At 43.7% G+C, this 21912-nt stretch overlaps 1 protein-coding gene across 4 annotated transcripts in view; it reads left to right on the top strand.

Annotated features, from left to right (window-relative positions):
* The window catches only part of APP (amyloid beta precursor protein), a 307189-nt gene that overhangs the window by 75285 nt on the left and 209992 nt on the right, over positions 1-21912 (top strand). For all 4 annotated transcript variants that reach the window (XM_077294003.1, XM_077293999.1, XM_077294001.1 and 1 more), the window contains exon 2: positions 10443-10607. In XM_077294003.1, coding sequence (XP_077150118.1) covers positions 10443-10607 — 165 coding nt within the window. The remainder of the gene's footprint in view (positions 1-10442; positions 10608-21912) is intronic.

Consider the following 21912-nt stretch of genomic DNA (forward strand, 5'->3'; position numbering starts at 1 on the left):
GCCCCATTGTGAGGTGCGGGGAAGTGCGTGGAGGTGGGGGCGGAGTTCCGGCCGCGCATGCGCGGTCGGAAAAAGCGGACCGTCGGGAGCAAAAAACGTTACATGTAAGGCTACTTTCACACTAGCGTCGGGCTCGGTCCGTCGCAGTGCGTCGGGCCGAGGTCCCCGACGCTAGCGTTGTCTCCGCCGCACAACGGGGGCAGCGGATGCATTTTTCCAGCGCATCCGCTGCCCCATTGTGAGGTGCGGGGAAGTGCGTGGAGGTGGGGGCGGAGTTCCGGCCGCGCATGCGCGGTCGGAAAAAGCGGACCGTCGGGAGCAAAAAACGTTACATGTAAGGCTACTTTCACACTAGCGTCGGGCTCGGCCCGTCGCAGTGCGTCGGGCCGAGGTCCCTGACGCTAGCGTTGTCTCCGCCGCACAACGGTGGCAGCGGATACATTTTTCCAGCGCATCCGCTGCCCCATTGTGAGGTGCGGGGAGGTGGGGGCGGAGTTCCGGCCGCGCATGCGCGGTCGGAAACAGCGGACCGTCGTGAGCAAAAAACGTTACATGTAGCGTTTTTTGCTCCCGACGGTCCGCCACTGCACGACGCATCCGTCGCACGACGGGTGCGACGTGTGGCAATCCGTCACAATGCGTCGCTTCATGTTAATCAATGGTGAAAAACCGCATCCTGCAAACACTTTTGCAGGATGCGTTTTTTCTGCAAAATGACGCATTGTGACGGAATGCAGTTAACGCTAGTGTGAAAGTAGCCTTACGTTTTTTGCTCCCGACGGTCCGCCACAACACGGCGCAACCGTCGTACGACGGTTGCGACGTGTGTCAATGCGTCGCAAATGCGTCGCTAATGTTAGTCAATGCAGAAAAAACGCATCCTGCAAGCACTTTTGCAGGATGCGTTTTTTCGGCAAAACGACGCATTTGCGACGTATTGCAGTTAACGCTAGTGTGAAAGTAGCCTTACTTAGGCTATGTTTACATGCTATATATACTGATGATCCATATGGGACCTGATTTTATTTTATTTTTTTTGTGCACCCATAGACTTGAATAGACAAGTCTCATCCAGCAAACGGAAGAATTTGGTGCATGCTGCCATTTTTTTTTTTCACTTGGAGATTCAGTCCGTGAAGACACTCTCATCTGAACAGCCCAATCGAATAACATTGGTCCGAGTGCTGTCATTTCTTTCACGGACAGCGCTCAGTCCTAAAATATAAAAACAGTCATATGTGATCTTTGTCCTAAACTGGAAATCGAGGAGGGGAATAACCTGCTCACAGACATCTCTCCTTTGAAAACAAAAGGATTCAACATTAGATTTCCATGTCTGTTGTGAGGCTTTATCCATATCCACAGCCATGTCCTGGTAGTGTAGCATGTGTTCTCTTTAGAGGGATTGTGTTATTTATTTATTTTCAGAAATTGAATTAATTTAAAGTATTAATGTTTTTTTTCAGAAATATTTTTTTTAAATTTCATAAAATATGAAAAATTACTTCTTATATTTTCAACTTGTAAACACTAGGGGAAGCAGCTGCTGACATTTTCCATGTAAAACATAGTGTAGTGTTAGCTCGTAATACGACTGCAGTAAAAGTGGGTGGGATCTGCTCACGTGTGTCTGATGGCCCTCCTCTGCTGGGAGTTTGCAAAAGGATGAAGTTTGGGATCACAGTGTAGAGCCATTTTGTCGGTGACTGCAAAGTGATACCAAGGTGTGGACAGCGTCACTGAGGACTTCTGGCATTACCTATTCTGTTAGTTCTCTATATCACACATGATAGGATTAGATACACAGACTGTAAAACACATGATCGGATTAGATACACAGACTGTATAACACATGATAGGATTAGATACACAGACAGTATAACACTTGATGGGATTAAATATAGGAAAACTGACTGAACAGCCATCTAGTCTGAACTGGTGCATAACCAAAAGGTCTTACATCGCAAATAGATAATGGCTGCACTCAATTTTGCTGTGCTAAAGCAAGGAAATGTGCGATACATGAAATGTGAATAGCATACTGGCTTGTGAAATCTATGAAAAAAAACCATCCGATCTGAGATTACCTTGACGTTTGGTGGATGGTCTCACAATTTTTGGCCAAATCTTGTGCTAAGCATCTCATGTGTTTTTTCATAGATTTCACAAGCCATTATGCTATTCATATTTCATGTATTGCACATTTCCTTGCTTTAGCACAGTAAAATTGAGTGCAGCCATTATCTACTTGATGGGATTAGATATATGGCTCAGCAGACTGTATCACATGATAGAATTAGATACTTGGCTCAGTAGACTACATCACACATGATGGGATTAGATACACTGCTCGGCAGACAGTGTCACACGTGATAGGATTAGATACATGGCTCTGCTCGGTCAGGGTAAAGCCTCTTTGAGACATCCCTGCATTTCAGACTACTGAATGAGGAGTAAAGGTCAGAGCACAGTACTGTGCAGGTTGGCAGCCTGACATTAGCAGTTTAATGTCAGGCTACCGACCTGTTCTTACCGCTGTAAGAAGTCTCCACTGCAGCACTGTTCTCACACCATGACCTCCTGTCACCGCTCACTGCTGAAGATTGTGTGAGCAGTGACAGGGGGAAATTGTAGCTCAGAGCACACATCAAGACTACAATAAAATGACGCCTGACTCTCCCCCACTGCTGTGAACGGGACAGCACAGAGGACCTGCCCAGTTTTCAGCTGAGGCACTCACCGTACAGGAGATTTGGTCGAACATAAACCATAGTCTCCTAAGCCCTGGGGGCTGCCATACGTGGGATGTGTAAGTGTCGTGCTCAGATACTTTTTGACTTTTTGATTTTGACCAACTTATGCTGTTATGTTTATGGGCACCTTCAGTAAGAGCAGCAGTCCAGAAGACTTGGCCCCATCTTGTATCTGGTGGGCACTGTTTAACACTACACTTCAACTGTGGGGGGATCCAGGACACCGTGACCCGAGATTATCTGTCAATTGCCAGTTGTTTTTTTTAGAGAAGGAATCGTCTTAACGAGACAAAGCGTTCAATTATTTGCTGTTTTTCATAGTATTACTTGTCAAGATTAGAGTCCTTCGAGCTCACAGCACGTTGGCATCTTTGTTCTAGTGTTATATTTTAATAGGGAGAGATAAGGATATGCTTTCATGGAAATTGCTGGACCTCCATGTATTTTTAAGCTGCTTTTGTTCCTGAGTTATCTGTGCATCACACCTATTTGTGCTCTAAAGCTGGCAGGAGTCTGATCCGGCTCGGCATTTTCAACCCTGCATTGTGATCACACTTTTAGAAATTAGACGGATACGTTAAAAAAACAACCTTTTTTGGGGTGGGGTTGGGTGGATTCTCTTTTGTCTAAGGAAAAGTTGCAGAATGAGTAGTGAAAACTGGTTATTGTAGTCCACAAAATGACAACATTGCTGCCCTGATAGTGATTGTTTTATGAAGCGAACACTTTCTTGTGTGCTTTACTATAGATATTAACGTTTTGTTTCCGACTTCCTTCGAATAGCCAGAATGGAGCGCCACGTTGTGACTGGCTGCCATGTATTTCTTCATTTTCCCAACATTGGACGCTATGTTGTAAACATCTGACAAGACAGCAGATGGTTCCCAGTTTTGAAGGAGTTGTCTTCTGAAGCTCCACAAGTGTGAATCCAGCTACCTAGCACTTTATCCCTAACATGTTTTTCTGACTACATTTTGAACATATTGATGTTCTAAGTTAATTATGAGATTCTGTAACTCAATACAGTTTATACCGAAGCACAAAACTTTTCTGGGGATAGATGTCCATTCCTCACCCAACGTTATAATTTTTGTGCTGTCCTCTTATTCTACAGAAGTCGGTAATAGGGGGAAACCACTTGGGTTCATTATATCTATGCGTCCGCTAGAAACTAAAGGGCTCAATAATGGATGGACCTATGCAACCTTTCTACCTGATTAGATGGGACATATAGTGTACCTGCATGTGATGTACCCAAATATCTTCCTATGGAGTGCATTGGCTGTCATGGTCCTAGTCATCTAGAACATCCATCACATCGAGAATATGCTCAGAATGGGCAATAATTACCCATCTTTTTTGCTCTTCAGTATTATACTTTTGTCTTGGCATTTTATATTGCATCTTATATATAATTATACTTTTTTTTTTTTTAATTTGCTGAATTAGTTCACCAGGGTTTTCTTCTGTCGCGTCTTAAAAATATTCTTACGGATGTTAATAATGTGTTGTAGCACTGCATGTTTATTGTCTGCAGCAAGAAGGCACGACCCTATGATATGTAGCTGCCCAGTGATATATCTGCTGCTTCCACCGCAGTGCCACACTTCGTATTTATGATGGGCCCTTCATAGCGGGCAGCAGCGTTGTATGTTATCCAGTGGCAAAGTGGAATTTATTGGTGGAAGAAATGGCTTAAATCTACCTGATTTGTACAAAATGGCACAGAGAATAAATCCAAGGGTGTTTTATTGTGGCAAAGGTGTAGAATGAGCAGAAAGGCCTTCTACAAATTCGTAGTGAAAATAGTGGCCATTCCATTATGAATAGTGACAGAATATTTAATTAGTAAAAAGGACCATTTTGCTTATTGACCTTTGTCTTGTTAGTAGATGTGGCTATCTTCTATGAGCCTGGTTTTCTAAGGTCAGATATATTTTAGCAAACACTGAGAAACATGGCCAGACTTTCGTCTTTTATCATTCTTCATCCTTTACTGGTGGTTCTTTGGCTTTCTGGTCAATGACTAGAATTTGGTATTGTTCAATGAAAGTTGGCGTCAGCTGGCATTTTGGAGGCAATTATGGAACTAGTGGACAACTTTAGGGGACTTGAATGGCTGTAAAGGCCACATACCCATTACATTCAACCGAATCTGCTGATATTGGTAGTATCTGATTACAATCTAGAGGGTATGAAAGCCTAGGCCTCATAACACTTCCCCCACAGATGTCAGGTGTCCGAACGATCCGGCGCCTTAGAATTCCAGCTGCCGATCCTTTTGTTCTCCCAAGGACATGCTGCTGCCAGAAGATTTTGTTGCTGGCACTCTCATTGAAAGCTATATGAGGGCGTTGGGAGAGATGGGCGTCATCTGAACGATGGTTCTACTGTCAGCTACCTGATGTGTTTGGGGATGTTTAGCAGTTTGGTGCGTTGGCTCCGTGGTTTATTAAAGTGGTTGTCTAATATAAAAGATTCATTTTCAAATTAGAGACTTAAGGACCTTCAACAATTATATGGAGAGGTGATGCCTACAAAGCATTCCCCTCTCAAGGAAAGACACATCAAGGTGCCCATTAAAAATAAATGGACAGCCTATTGATTTTAATGTCCACCTTCTAATTCTTCAGTTCCATCCGTAATTCACCCACAGTTCTGGTTTGTGAAAGGTCCAAGCAGGAGAACAACTTATGAATTATTTTAAAGGTGAACCTTCCAATAAGCAGGAATTGTTTTTAATGTTTATTTTGAAATGCAGAAGCATGCACATTGGACAATTGTTTAGCTGTTCATTTAAATGACCATCCCCAGTAGGACGGAACTTTTTTATTGCCCTATATTAGGATTGATTCATTTTCTACAAAAAAAATTGCTACTGTTTGGTACAGCAGTAATAATAGACTACCAGCAAACAATATTTTTATTATCGCAGATACAAAGGTTCCAGCGTTGGAAATCTTGGTAGTGAGTTTGGTCCTGATGGCGCACTACTTATTCCCAGGTGTGAGCTAATATTCCTTATGTTGGCATAGCTATATAGAATAGCTGAATAGAACATTTGCCTATCGGATTGTTGAGTAACACATTGCGGTCGAGCCATCAGAAAAGTGGTTAAATAGCAAATAAAGATGTTTGAGGAGCTCTCATGAATTAATTTTTACAAGTACGTCAAAACAACAGATGACAAGTGGACTAAATCATAAAAGTCGGAGAATTTATGTAGATTAAACGTCAACATAAAGAAGATTGATCGTCACTCCGGCAAGCTGGAGACTGATAAGACGTAGGAACAGATGGCTGAAAAAACAAAGTGTGATTCCCCACAAAGTACTTCATAATGAATAAACACTACTGGTAAATAAACCATTTGTCGAAAATAATTGGGGCTTGTCATTATGGTGGTCAACTGTTTTTTTTAGGTGGCGTTACGTTTCTGTAGTTGCATCTTTGCAGCATTTGAGGTCATATTGCCACATATCGTTATAACATATAAACATCCTATATAGATGATAGGAAACTTTGAAGGAAAATTGAGCCATAAATTCAAAATTTTGACTGAATTTGGTCAATTGAACCATATTAAGACCCAGCAGTTACATATTGTGGAGTCCTAGGCTCTAGTTGCCACATTGTGCGGTTCTGTGCGCTTTCAAAGAACCAGGGCTGCCGAGAGAGAATCCCTCCATAATATAACATCTCATAGAGCACAACCCCTTTTTTTATCATGAATCATGAGGAAAAAACCCTCTTAGGCTACGTTCACATTTGCGGTCAGCGCCGCAGCGTCGGGCGCCGCAGCAGCGCCGCATGCGTCATGCGCCCCTATATTTAACATGGGGGCGCATGGACATGCGTTGTGCTGCGTTTTGCGCCGCATGGCCGCAAGCGTTGGAAGCAAGAAACGCATCAAGTTGCATTTTTTTTGCGTCCAACTTTCGGCCAAAAACGACGCATGCGGCGCAAAACGCAGCGTTTTAGCGTGCGTTTTGCCGCGTTTTTGTTTGCGTTGTGCGCTGCGGCGCCGACGCTGCGGCGCACAACGCAAATGTGAACGTAGCCTTATATGGCTCACGAGATCGCATAAAAGCATCTGATCTTCTGAATGTTAGGTTGGCATTGGCTGCTCATTTTCTTTGCAGTCGTGAGTCGTGGCCAAACGTTTTTAGACTGGCATACACTTTGGTTTTCAAAGAGTTTCCTACTTTAGTGTTTTTAGATCTTTTAGTCCAATGTTTCTATGGTTACTGAAGTTCAACTATCAGCATTTCATAAGTACCGTATTTAAACTTTTTTTTGACAAATACATCAAGTTTATGCAGAGACTCATATACAGGGTTGTTTCTTATTTTTCAAGACTTCTGTCCTTCTCCTCGGCAGCTCAATATCTGCTTCTGGGCCAAATCGTGACTGCTGACCCATTATTGTCTGATCAGTGCTTTGGAGCTTAACACAATTTGTGTTTTTATTTTTCCACCCGCTTTTTGGGAATTGAATACAGCTTCTATTGAAGTCAAAGGGGGTATCTGGGACTTCACAAAAGACCAAAAACTGTAAGCACTAACAGGCAGGTAATTGCAACTTTTCTGCCTGTTGTGCATGGCGCCATTCTCCCCTGGCACAGAGCAGTCACTGCTACTGCCGGGAATTCAGCTTCCTCTGCTGACGCCATGGGGCAGGACTTCCGAGGTCATTCTGATTGACAACCGGCTCCCCCAGGTAGGCAGCAGGGTTCCAGCTGTCGGAAGTCCCACCCCATCGACAGAGAAGAGCGGAAAGGACTTCTGAATCCCCGGCATGAATATCGAGGTTGCTGTTCCTAGCCATGAACCCAAAATTTCAATGTGTTGTTCACTGAGCTACTTACTGTAGTTATTATGACTTTTGCCCTGTGATGATGTGCTCAGTCATGCTAAAAAAGCATTGTTCATCACCAAGTTGCTCTTTGAGGATATTTACAACCCATTCTTTATCCATGGAAGTGTTCTTAAGCTTAATCATGAGTAAGACCCCTCTATGGATGAAAACCCCCCATGAGTGGTCTCAGGATGCTTCACTGTTGACATGACGCAGGACTCATCGAAGCACTCACCTTATTCTTCTCCGGACAGTCATTGTTTCAGCTATCCAAAATGGAGATAACCTAGGATGAAACAAAATGAACAAATACCCTGCAGAAAGTGAATATTAATAGAACATGTAAACAACATGGGGGACTTCGTAGACACTATTTTGATCAAAAGAGCGCAAAATCCATCACCCCAAAACAAGGTGTACCTGTCACGGCGATACAAGGAGGGCGAGAGCTAATAACCCGGGCCCCTGCAATTTCCCTCAGACTAGGGAATCCCTGTCTGACCCTCTACCTGAAGTTTACACTGAAGGTGTGCATGTTCAGGCCTCCACCCTCACCCTTAAGAGAAAAAGGGCCTCCACCCTCACCCTGACTCCTGATTCAGCCCTAGACTGAACACCACCGCCCACCACCCAGTGAATGCAATAGACCAATACCCACAGTTATAACAAACAAGGATAAAGGAAAATATACACCACGCCGCAGTCACTCAGGAATACACTATAAAGGTGCAGGGCAAAATAAATACACATATAGGAAGGAGTAAATAAGACAAAGGAAAATACACCACCAGCAACGAATCTCCAACAACCAGCTCTCCACTCCAGACCGAGATAACTACGGATAAGACAGAAGCTATAATCGGCGACACCCAATGAACAGGAGAACTATTTAAAGGCAATGGGCCTGGCCCAGCTTCCAATCCGAGGATCAGATAAATTAACCCCGGAGCAGCCAGACGAAAACTAGCCGACGCCAATGAGCAAACAGTGGTCAAACGCGGAATTACCGCTGTCTGTCAGACGACCTGGTCTGGACAGTGTCCGACATGACAGTACCCAATCATGATGTTCCCCAACTCTTATAGTTCACCTTATGTGCCAGCAAGCCTCAGAATAGACGAGAATAGAATGATTAGCGAGCATGAAAAATGCAGGTTTTTTTTTCAAAGAGTTTCAAACTTTTGTATCCCTACAAATAATCCTTCAGGGCCTCATCCAGACATCCTTTTTTCCATCAAAAATGGACACGTTTCTGTGACGTGTTTTTTTTTGTGAAAACCGGACATCTGAATGTGACGTAGCGTCACGGATAATTTGTCGTTGTTCCACCCTTGTAAGGGAGAACACCGCATGGATCCATATATTATGTCTCAGTCTGTGCTCTGATGGTATTGGACTTTTTTATAGGATGATACACTTTTTTATATGATGATACACTTTTTTATATGATGATACACTTTTTTTTTATATGATAATATACTTTTTTTTTTTTTGAAGATGCATTTGAAGATGTGCAAAAAATCCTTAATGACTGAATGGCAAGTTTTTCCCTGTGCCGTTCTCCATCATTAAAATGTATGTTCACTGAACAATATTTTGCATTTGAAATTGAAAAACCCTTAAGTCGTATTACATACAGCGCTTACATTGTACTCGTTGAATCGTCCCAGCAGGAAATCCATAGAAAATGGAATATCTTCTACAGTGGGAGTCCGCATTACCATATTATTGGGAATTTATAGACGGTGAATAAGCTGCATTCTAATTTGTGACAAATGTCACTGTTAAGTTTTTCATTCCTTTCAAATTTATAATATTTTTATCATTTTTATGCAAAATATTTTGGTTGAAAGTTTCTAATAGGTACAGACTTTATCATGTGCAGTGCCCGAGACTTTTTGTGTGTATGCTCGTGATCTCGAATTTGTGGAACCACGTAACAAAATGGTTAATATTTTGTATTTCATAGTAGGCGTTGTACCATTTATGTGATTTCATTTGTTAGATTTTTTTTTTCATTTAATGTGGCCAATAATAGTATTAGGACAACTTAATTTAAGAAAAGAATTTGAACCATTTCTGAATTCTTGCAATTGTCATCCGACCTTTTCCTCTACAGGGAAACTTGAGATTGGCGTGTGCCAAAATTTGACGTAAAGTTCTAGCCCTGCAAACATTCAATAGCTGTCATCTGGACAGCTGTGTTCCTGACCTCCTGACATATGTGTGCTTGGTTTGTCGGAGTGTGCCTGAGTTCTGAATGGGAAGACTACTCTGGTGGAGGCTTACTTCCCTTGAGAGCACAGGATCAGAAATGTCGAAATTCAGTATGCCTCATGAGCATTGACCAAACATCCAATACACAAGATGGTCTTTCCTTCCGTCATCTATTATCTAATATGTACGGCCATCTTTATGGACTAGTTGCTGCTCTGTTCTTTCAATCTCTGTAGTGCATGCCTTCCTTTTTTTTTTCACGCTCTTCTCATGCCACGTATAAGGCTCTGTTCGAGGCTGACTGTTAAGTTTTAGTACATTTCTCAGTAGGGGTTAATACTTCATAATGTACGTGTTACTGTTCTAGAATAAAAAGCATTTATGGATATAGTTTTTCTACCGTACAAACTTGATATTCCAAAGGGATACGACGACTGAGGTCACATCAGTACAACTGGCGGTCAACCAAGCCATCGTTCCTTTTGTGCCACCCACCAGCTTCTGTATTCCGACTTGTGCAACTTCTTCTATAAAATCATTTAACCACAAAGTCTAAAAATATTGCATCCGCTCTAGTATTTTCCATGTTGTAATTGCTTGGTTTCTTTTCCTTAGGTTCCCGCAGATGGGAACGCCGGACTACTGGCTGAGCCGCAGATTGCCATGTTCTGCGGCAAACTCAACATGCACATGAATGTTCAGAACGGGAAGTGGGAGACGGATGCTTCTGGAAAGAACTGCATCGGGACTAAGGAGGGCATCCTGCAGTACTGCCAGGAGGTAGGTGCACTTTTTTATTACTTTATTATTTCTTTTAACTAGTAAAAATGTTCCAAACTTCCATAAATATTTTAACACGAAGGGCGGACTAATTTTGTAATTACTATACACTACTTATGTTGAACTGATGTAGAATTGCAGCGTGTATTGTACTCCAGAGCTGCATTCACAATTCTGCTGGATGACGGAAGCAAGTACTACTGACTAAGCTTAGATGTTGTTACCTATATAAAAAGTAATATTATGCCCGGTATGTACTGGTGGCTCTAGAGTAAGGACACATGCTCATGTGACAATTTTCAGAAGAATATACCACCATAGCCTGGTGCTATGCACTTAATGTCTGGGGCTTTAACTCTGAAGGCTACAGAATTTGTGAACTAACTATATTGCAGCCTGTAACTCGGGATCAGTAGTTTAATGTTTTTAGTGGCTTTAAAGACTCATTCTGTATCTGAAAAGTGGTGGTTAAAGATGAACCTATGCTTGAAAGTGTGAAGGCCTCCATGTAGACGTGACTAAAGTCCGCTGAACATGCCCATATGGACAGACTCGACCGAATGTCTGTTTACTGGGCCTCCCTACTCCTCCCGGACAGAATGATCGGCACGTTGCGGTTTCAACAGTTGATCCTGTTGTTCTGCACAGAGGTAAGCCGTAGCCAGAGGAGTCCTGTTTATGGGAGAATTGAGCACTCCTGTGTTTGGGGTCGGGAGAGATAGCTGTTGGCCAAAAGATGTTGCGACCAACCGTTATGGAATGTGTATTATCGCTCTAATTGCAGTCTGAAATGGATGCAACTAGAGACGAGCAAATCGATCCAGGATCCTGATCTAGCGGCCAGGGCAGTATTACGTGACTGCTCTTCAGAAGTGCCTGTAAACTGCCTCTTGCCTTATGGCAACCAGGGATCCTTTTTTGATTAGTTGGCCTGGTGCAACATCATTGTTGCTGTATGATAGGACATTGTAGAGAAATAAGCCCAAAAAGGAGGGTACAATTTGGTTATTCTCCACCATGCCCAACACCACAATGGGGAGAGCTTCCAGGGGAGAAGTATACCTACTCAAGGTACTTTAGGACACTCCAAGAAAGCTGGATATATACCAAAAGAGAACAATGGAGTACATGTCCATAGATAATTAATTACAATTTTATTAGAACAAAAAGTCACAGAATACAAATATGTACAAAAATCAAGACAATTGTCACTCATTCAGATTGAGAGGAACCGAATAGCACAGACCAAAAAACTAGTGTGGGTCTCGAAAAACGCCATATACCGCCATAAAGTGCATAGTGCAAGTGTATAGGGGTATTATAACCGGGGGAGTAGTAAACACGTGGAGGACAGTACATGAGCCCTGTACACAGGCTCAAGGAGTGTCATAAGCGTAACCAAATACCCCCCCAGGTTCTTACCCATATGTTGGCGTCAGACAGAGGACCACACCGTTACCCCTACGCGCGTTTCGCGTCAGCTTCGTCTGGGGGCGGTGCTGCTGAATAACTGGGGGCATCATTTATAGGTCACCCACTAATGCCTATTCATTCCACCTGTTGCGGCGCATGTCCGCCGCCTGCCCGGCCGGGTGATGCATCACTGACGGCGTCCAAGATGGCGGTGCGGTCCACAGCTCCGTCGCATTGACGTCACTGCACCGCACGCGTGATGCCCATAATACCCCGGGACACAAGCGGCAGAGGACATGCGCACTGTGGAGCAGGTACGCTACGTATTAAACACCCAAATCTGGAAAATAAGTATGGTATCCGATCGGAAAGAACGATAATCCCACATATACCGAAAGAGAACAGAAGAACGAAATAAAAATGAAAACTAATCGAATAAGACACCAGCAGTGCTAGTAGTGCCGATTACAAGGTGCAAAATGTACAAAGGAAAGGGACTCTTTCTTGTAACAATATCAATTAAAAGGCCTTCCCTCAATTTGATATGTATACTACATAGGTATAAAAATATGGGAAAGTGGCATATAAGAGTGAAAAAAATACTTATTGTCAAAAGACAGATACAAATAGTGATTACTATATGGTATAAAAAACCGCATAAAATAGATATAAATACACAGACTACAAAGTGCACATATTACAGATAAGTGATACATATAATAACATCACTAAAAAGAGAGTAACGTTGAATCCGTGATTTTCATACTCCACAGGTATTAGAACTCCACGATATACAGAGAATAGAGCGATGATTAAAGCCAGGAAGGCTAGTAGTTCATATGCCGGTTACAAATCATGCTTGCCTTCTCCGACAGGGGGGGACCCAGATCAATAGTGCCAGAAATGATGCATAGAGGACACTAGACATAAAAAATGAATGAAACGAAAGAACAATATTGGTAAAAACAGAATAAAAAACATACAGCAACACACACTAAGGTGATAAAAACATTCCGGAATAGGAACTATAAAAAGGAACTAAAGCTCAATTGCTCGTTAAGGCCTGCAGGAGCCATGGTGTTTAAGATCGTAATCCAGCGGCATTCTCTCTGTGCCAACCTCTTTTTAGCGTCACCGCCTCTGATGCCCAACCGAATCCTGTCTATGCCCCAAGCCTTAAGATCTTTAGGATTACATTTGTGATGTCGACGGAAGTGTTTTGGAATAGGTTTTAGAACATTCTCATCCATCACGTCACGTGCTGCTTCAATGTCTCTTACGTGTTCACGTATGCGAACACGCAATTCTCTAGACGTTAGTCCAATGTACACTAAATTACATGTACAAATGGTGTATGTAATGTGCTCTTTAATTTTAAATTCACGCCTACCATCCGATGAAACAAATGCTGTGGATCTAACAAGATTCTTACAGGCGAGACAGTCACCACATGGGAAAAAAACCATTCTTTTGTCTCCCAGCTTTAAATGGGTCTGGTATTTTAGCCACGTAGTGACTGTGCACAAGTATGTCTCTCATATTGCTACTCCTACGTGCGGTCATAAGAGGTTGGTCAAACAGGTACCTCCCGAGCAACGGGTCAGTGGTAAGAACAGGCCAATGTTTTCTCAGAACATGTCCCATTACGTCCCACTTATGATTAAATGTGGACACAAACCTGGGTTGGTCATCCCACGATTTTTGTTTAATTTTCCTCCTCTCAACCAGAAGGTCGCTCCTACGTGTTTTTTTGGCCCTCATATACCCTTTCTTGACAGCGCGACCGCTGTAGCCGCGCTGTCTAAAACGCTCCCCAAGGTCCACAGCCTGCCTCTCAAAAAGTGAATCAGAGGCACAGATACTTCGGGCCCGAAGAAACTGTCCTATGGGGATGGCTCTTATCGTGGAGGGTGGATGGGATGAGGTTGAGTGCAAAAATGCATTGACAGATGTCTCCTTCCTGTACATATCCGTATAGATATAGCCATTCTCTTGGACCCTCAATGTAATGTCAAGGAAGGAGATCTCACTCGGGTGATGTGTATAAGTGAGCCTGATGTTGGAGCCGTTGTTGTTCAATCCCACCATAAATTCCTGTAACTCCAGGACAGGGCCATGCCATATAAACAAAACATCATCAATATATCTATACCATCCAAGTATTTGGGGGGCAGACTGTGCGCCACCCTGAAATATCTCACGTTCCCAATAACCTAAAAATAGGTTGGCATAGGATGGTGCACAGGCCGCCCCCATGGCAGTGCCCTGTCGCTGGAGAAAAAAACGATCCTTGAAAACAAAAAAATTGTGCGTCAGGATGAACTCCAACAGCTCCAACACCAGCTCACGTAAGTCAGGGTCCAGATTACTGGACTCCAGGAAAAACCGAGAAGCCCTCATCCCATCCACATGGCGGATGCTAGTGTATAACGATTCAACATCCGCCGTCACTAGTAGCATGTCTTCCTCCACAACAAGGTCATCAACCCGTCTCAGGACGTCCGTAGTGTCCCTGACATAGGAGGGCAGCGTCTCCACTTGTGGTTTTAAATAGTATTCAATATACTTGCATGTTGCATCGCATAGCCCTCCTATGCCAGAGACAATCGGACGTCCCGGAGGAGAGACAAGATCTTTGTGGACCTTGGGGAGCAAGTAAAAGGTGGGTATCACTGGGTATTGGACCAACAATCCACCCAAAGTTTTTTTTATTAATAATCCCCCTTTCAAATGCCATTTCAAGAATATTCTGCAATTGAGTTTGGAACTTGAGGAGAGGATTTGTTGATAAAGGGGTATATGTGTCTCGATTCCTCAATTGCCGAAAGGCTTCTTTTTCGTACCTCTCCACAGGCCAGATGACCACATTTCCCCCCTTGTCTGCTGGTTTTATAACAACATCGTCCCATAATTTAATTTCTTGTAGTGCTCCCCTCTGCATAGCTGTAAGGTTATCTCTTTTTTTATAGTTGGTTATTTTGTTAAAGTCATCCGTCACTAGCTTTACGAATATTTCCACCTGTGAGCAAAGTGACAAGGGGGGAAAAGTGGTACACCTGGCTGATATAGAAGGTGGAGAGGCACTTACCCCTTCCATAAGGGACTCCTGTTCCAAATCTTCCAGATTTTTTAAGGTTTCTAATTCAATGGGGTCAGTTATTTCGACACTTCATGAAGAACGTAGATGCAGTCTTTTTAAAATGATCTTCCGAGCGAAGAGATGGAGGTCCTTCAACGCTATGAAAGAATCAAAGTTGTTACATGGAGAAAAAGACAAACCTAGACCCAACACCTCTTTTTGTGATTCAGAGAGAGTATGAGTGGACAAATTGATTACCTCCAATACATTTGTTTTTAATTTTTTATCCATTGGAGGAGATGTATTCATTTTCCGTTTATTTCTCAATCGTCCATTTCTCCACTCATTGCTTCTCTCCTGATCTCTTTTGGTCCATGCTGGTCTTACATTATCAGTTCTCTGTGTTCTTTCCTCAGCCGAGGATACAGAGGAAATCGAGGTGGAACGACTTCTGGGGAGTGTTTTATTAAATAACCTTCTATTGTGCCATTTATACATTCTACCCTGCTGTCGATCAGCCAAATCACGCTGATACTTCCTCGTTTTATTTTGTACCACCTCATTCTCCCATTTTTTTAAAACTGCTTCAACCTCATCCTTAAATTTTGTTGCCAGTTCTCCAGTGAGACACTTATTGATCTGTTCTTGTATTGTATTAAGTTCCACATCCAACTCTTTCAGTTGTTTTTCATTATGCTTAGACAAAAGTTCCATGAATTTCTTGGAGCAGAGGGATGCTGCATCCTCCCATTGTTGAGTAAACTCGGTGTCACTCACTACAAAGGAAGGGAAGACTTGGACTCGTAGGCCCCGTGGAACCAAACCACACCCTATATATCGCTCCAGAAAGGCCCTCTTCCACCACAAACGCGTACGTTTGTTAAGCAGTTCCTTATATTTATTAGTAAGACCACTAGTATCTCCGGCTTTAAAACAACTGTGCTACCAGCACCCTCACTGAACACTTGATCAAGCTGATTTAGCCACGCTTTTTCGCGTTCACGGAAATCCATTCCTTCCAAATTGGTTACTGTGAAAACACAGACAACAATATAGAGAAATAAGCCCAAAAAGGAGGGTACAATTTGGTTATTCTCCACCATGCCCAACACCACAATGGGAAGGCCTTTTAATTGATATTGTTAAAAGAAAGAGTCCCTTTCCTTTGTACATTTTGCACCTTTTAGCACCTTGTAATCGGCACTACTAGCACTGCTGGTGTCTTATTCGATTAGTTTTCATTTTTATTTCGTTCTTCTGTTCTCTTTCGGTATATGTGGGATTATCGTTCTTTCCGATCTGATACCATACTTATTTTCCAGATTTGGGTATTTAATACGTAGCGTACCTGCTCCACAGTGCGCATGTCCTCTGCCGCTTGTGTCCCGGGGCATTATGGGCGGCGCCGCGTGATGACGCGTGCGGTGCAGTGACGTCAATGCGACGGAGCTGTGGACCGCACCGCCATCTTGGACGCCGTCAGTGATGCATCACCCGGCCGGGCAGGCGGTGGACATGCGCCGCAACAGGTGGAATGAATGGGCATTAGTGGGTGACCTATAAATGATGCCCCCAGTTATTCAGCAGCACCGCCCCCAGACGAAGCTGACGCGAAACGCGCGTAGGGGTAACGGTGTGGTCCTCTGTCTGACGCCAACATATGGGTAAGAACCTGGGGGGGTATTTGGTTACGCTTATGACACTCCTTGAGCCTGTGTCCTGGGCTCATGTACTGTCCTCCACGTGTTTACTACTCCCCCGGTTATAACACCCCTATACACTTGCACTATGCACTTTATGGCGGTATATGGCGTTTTTCGAGACCCACACTAGTTTTTTGGTCTGTGCTATTCGGTTCCTCTCAATCTGAATGAGTGACAATTGTCTTGATTTTTGTACATATTTGTATTCTGTGACTTTTTGTTCTAATAAAATTGTAATTAATTATCTATGGACATGTACTCCATTGTTCTCTTTTGGTATATATGATAGGACATTGTGCCAGGCCGACTCAAGACGAGGGTTCTCTGATGCCGAAGGTAGGAGATTGTTCTCAGGGTTTCCGTCCATTGGCCACATAATATTGACCTGGCTGCTGAACCCGGGTCCTGGAAACGTATTCACTCATCTCTAAACGCAACTGCTTTAACTAGGGCATTGCTAGGCCAAATGAACCGACCTCCTGTCCATCTATTTCTCCCTATATCCTCTGTTTATGTATGACAGAAGTCGGGAGCATGTGGCAGGCTCATGCAGTGATCCTGCTCCGCACACTGGAGGCACCAGTTGTTGAAACGGAGCAGACGCCCACCAATAGCTGTTTTGATTGAAACTATATTTTGATTGTAGCAATGATTACAGCAGTTTAGCCCCTTAGAGGCCACGGTGAACATTAATATGCAATCATAGGAACCAGTTTTTTTATGGCAGCCAGGGCGACCAATTTAGACCTATCTAATGGGGCCCTTCAGATTTATGGGGCCTTTTCAGATTTCTATGCACGTCCCGGATATGAAATGTATCGGTAACATTAGATGTTTACTTAAATCTCTAATGTTCACCTTCTCTGTAGTAAGTTTGGGAAAATGCAGACATTGCATATGTTGGGAGCCTGCACTAGCATAAAATATGCACTCATATATTTGACTAACGTGACTTCCCAGCTATTGAGCCAGCAGGGAGCGTTGGAGATTAGAGGTCAGATCACTGAATACATCTGGGGGTATTGGTGATTGGTTGAGGACATAGTCGTGGTGCCGGTATCTTTGCACTGGATGGCGTAGTGGGGCTACACTGAGTTATCGATCCTAATAAGGCCTTGCCCTCTTACCATACAGAACCTCCTGACGGTCATTGTTGGTTTTCTCCATTATGAGCCTGGTTCTTCTAGAGTGCTCAACATTTTTCACGCAGATTAACTTTTCTGTCATGGTGAAAGCAGATTTCCCGCTCATTTAATAAGTTATATCCACTAATACAATTATTATTTCTTCTCTTCTCTCCGCTCATGGTGAGTGGCAATGAGCCATGACAGCCTGTTCCACTTTTTAATCTGTGAGAGCAAACAGTCATGAAAATTAGCTCTTGTACGGATTCTAATAATAAGCCTGACGTTGTGAAGAGCTCTTAGGAAATTATGGTTATTTATTCTGTGACTGCACCATTTAGCTGTAGGTGTAATGTGACATATGAGTAGGCTTCTTGTTCTTGGGTGCATAGCCTTTTTCTGGCCATTATATGTCCCGCATTTCTCACCAGTTCCCCTATCTGAAGGCTCTCGCTCTCATTTCCAGTTGTCTGTGAGCTAGTGGGTGGAGGCTAGCTGCTATGTCTCCCATGCACAGCACTTACATACATCAGGCATACCTGCTCTCCTGTCCCTCTATGTAGCACATGTTCAGACAAAACCGCGGCATAGATGACAACATACAGTAGTACTGAGCAGTGTAGCTGTGAATCCACCTATGGGGTAAGATAAAACACTTACTAGAAAGAAGTAAAGCCACCTTTCTTCTTCTCTCTCACCCCCCCCTCCTCTCTATAGACTTCAAAAGGCACCATCCAATGTATACAGTTCTGTTTCAACTCTTCCTTAATAGCCCGTATCAGTGGAAGGATGGGTTTAAACACATAAAAACTTATTTTTCTTAAAGGAGATGGTGGCTAATTCATATTTATTTCGTGATCTATGCTATACCAGGGTTTCAGTCTAAAACCTTGAAAAACAGGATTTAGGCAGGATTCAATGAAGCCATTCAGTATAATGGGGAAGATGGGAGGCTTAAAAGTATGATATGCATTGCCCCCTGATCGGAGGCTAAATGGTGTTCAACTGACTCCATGTACCGCATTATACCGTTTTTTAAAAGGAAACCTCAACACATTGCTCACATTAGAGCACAAGATATATGTGAACCTACAGGGCTTCAGATAAAAACAAATGAGCAAATACCCTGCAGAAAGTACTGTATTTTTCAAACTATAATATGCACCCCAAATTTAGAGGAGGAAAATAGGGAAAAAAACTGTGAAAATGTGGGTCCATCTTATAGTCCGAATTTAGCTTACCAGGGGAGCAGCGATGGAGTAGGGTGACAGGAGGGAAGGGCCGCTGTTGCAGGAAGCCGGTAGGAGTGGGATGATGCTGCGGTTCCTGGACTGAGAAAAGGTGGTGTCATGGCAGTGCAAGGCCAGAGCCATTGATCTTAGATTGGTGGGCTTCAGGAAGATGGTGGTGCGAGGCAGGAGAGGAGTCGCAGCTCTGCACTTTGATCTCCCGGCGGTGGGTTCAATGAAAATGGCTGAAGGCGGTGCGTGTGCAAATTGAGATCTATGCTCGTCATTGAGCTGAGATCTCAATCTGTGCATAACCCGCAACAAGGTGTACCCAATCAGGATGGTACCTAACTCTTGTGGTTCTCTTTGCTTCTATGTCAGCAGGCCTCAAAATACAGTGGGTAAGGAAAGTATTCAGACCCCTTTAAATTTTTCACTCTGTTTCATTGCAGCCATTTGGTGAACTCAAAAAAAAAAGTTCATTTTTTTTCTCATTAATGTACACTCTGTACCTCATCTCGAATGAAAAAAAACAGAAATGTAGAAATGTTTGCAAATTTGTTAAAAACTGAACTATCACATGGTCATAAGTGTTCAGACCCTTTGCTCAGTATTGAGTAGAAGCACCTTTTGAGCTAGTACAGCCAAGTCTTCTTGGGAATGATGCAACAAGTTTTTCACCCCTGGATTTGGGGATCCTCTGCCATTCTTCCTTGCAGATCCTCTCCAGTTCCGTCAGGATCGATGGTGAACGTTGGTGGACAGCCATTTTCAGGTCTCTCCAGAGATGCTCAATTGGGTTTAGGTCAGGGCTCTGGCTGGGCCGGTCAAGAATGGTCACAGAGTTGTTCTGAAGCCACTCCTTAGTTAAATTAAAGGCTCACATCTCCACAAGATAAATAGACATGCTGCGGTCTGGAGAGACACATCGCGTGCCTGTCTCTGCGGGTGAACTGCGGACATCTCTGCACGCATTGTGGGCATGGGATTTGAAATCCCATCCACTGTACTGTAACATCTGGACGCTACACAAGTACACAGCGTCCAACCCGCAGCGTTTACTGACCGTGTGCACCTACCCTTACTCCGGCTGAGGAAGATTGATTGGTACAGATAGTCCTCGATACAGTATAATGCAGGTCTCATATAGTACATATAGTAAAATGCACTCCCCATGGTCCATGATAGAGTATAATGCAGCCCCCTTCAGAGTGTATAGTAACCCCCTTCAGAGTATACTGCAGACCCCTTCAGAGTATACTGCAGTCCCCTTCAGAGTATACTGCAGCCCCCTTCAGAGTATACTGCAGCCCCCTTCAGAGTATACTGCAGCCCTCTTCAGAGTATACTGCAGCCCCCTTCAGAGTATACTGCAGCCCCATTCAGAGTATGATGCAGTGCTCTTCAGAGTATACTGCAGTCCCCTTCAGAGTATACTGCAGTCCCCTTCAGAGTATACTGCAGCCCCCTTCATAGTATAATGCAGCCCCCTTCAGAGTATAATGCAGCCCCCTTCAGAGTAACTGCAGCCCCCTTCAGAGTAACTGCAGCCCCCTTCGGAGTAACTGCAGCCCCCTTCAGAGTATACTGCGGCCCCCTTCAGAGTATACTGCAGCCCCCTTCAGAGTATACTGCAGCCCCCTTCAGAGTATACTGCAGCCCCCTTCAGAGTATACTGCAGCCCCCTTCAGAGTATACTGCAGCCCCCTTCAGAGTATACTGCAGCCCCCTTCAGAGTATACTGCAGCCCCCTTCAGAGTATACTGCAGCCCCCTTCAGAGTATACTGCAGCCCCCTTCAGAGTATACTGCAGCCCCCTTCAGAGTATACTGCAGCCCCCTTCAGAGTATACTGCAGCCCCCTTCAGAGTATACTGCAGCCCCCTTCAGAGTATACTGCAGCCCCCTTCAGAGTATACTGCAGCCCCCTTCAGAGTATACTGCAGCCCCCTTCAGAGTATACTGCAGCCCCCTTCAGAGTATACTGCAGCCCCCTTCAGAGTATACTGCAGCCCCCTTCAGAGTATACTGCAGCCCCCTTCAGAGTATACTGCAGCCCCCTTCAGAGTATACTGCAGCCCCCTTCAGAGTATACTGCAGCCCCCTTCAGAGTATACTGCAGCCCCCTTCAGAGTATACTGCAGCCCCCTTCAGCTGAAATACTGCTGAAATAAAAAAATAAAACCGAAGATATTTTTTTAGAAAGTTGCAGAACTTTTACATTTAATGTGCAGGTTGAGCAATTTTTTACTTAAAGCTAGAAAACCCTTTGAATGCCAATGAGACTCACAATAACAATTATTCAGCAAAAGGAATGTTTTGCAAAAGAAAAAAATCAGTGATCCCCATGAACATATCCTGCCGTGTACAGAGCCGTAGTGCGGCTTTTATAGTCTCTGAATTCCTTTCAGCCGCTGTGATGCAGCCTCCTCTGATACCTACCTGACAGCACATAGTCGGCCAGACCGAAGAATCAAAGGAAAGAAAAATACAATATTTCCATTTCCTGAGTAATATTCCCTCATTTCATGCAGACATGGAGGGTCTCACAATATCTGCTATTTTCAGAATTACCTTCCAAATCTAATTAGCCTTCAATCACTGTCTTCCATCCGCCTACCCCCCACGTCCCCACTCGCCCCAACCCGAGACCTGAGCCACTTAGGCTACTTTCACACTTCCGTCTTCCAAATCTGCACAGGATCCGTCAAGACGTTGAAATGATGGATCCTGTGCAGATTGTGGAAAACGTGTGCAC

Source organism: Ranitomeya variabilis, chromosome 3, assembly GCF_051348905.1.
Source record: "Ranitomeya variabilis isolate aRanVar5 chromosome 3, aRanVar5.hap1, whole genome shotgun sequence".
In the NCBI taxonomy this organism is placed as follows: domain Eukaryota; kingdom Metazoa; phylum Chordata; class Amphibia; order Anura; family Dendrobatidae; genus Ranitomeya; species Ranitomeya variabilis.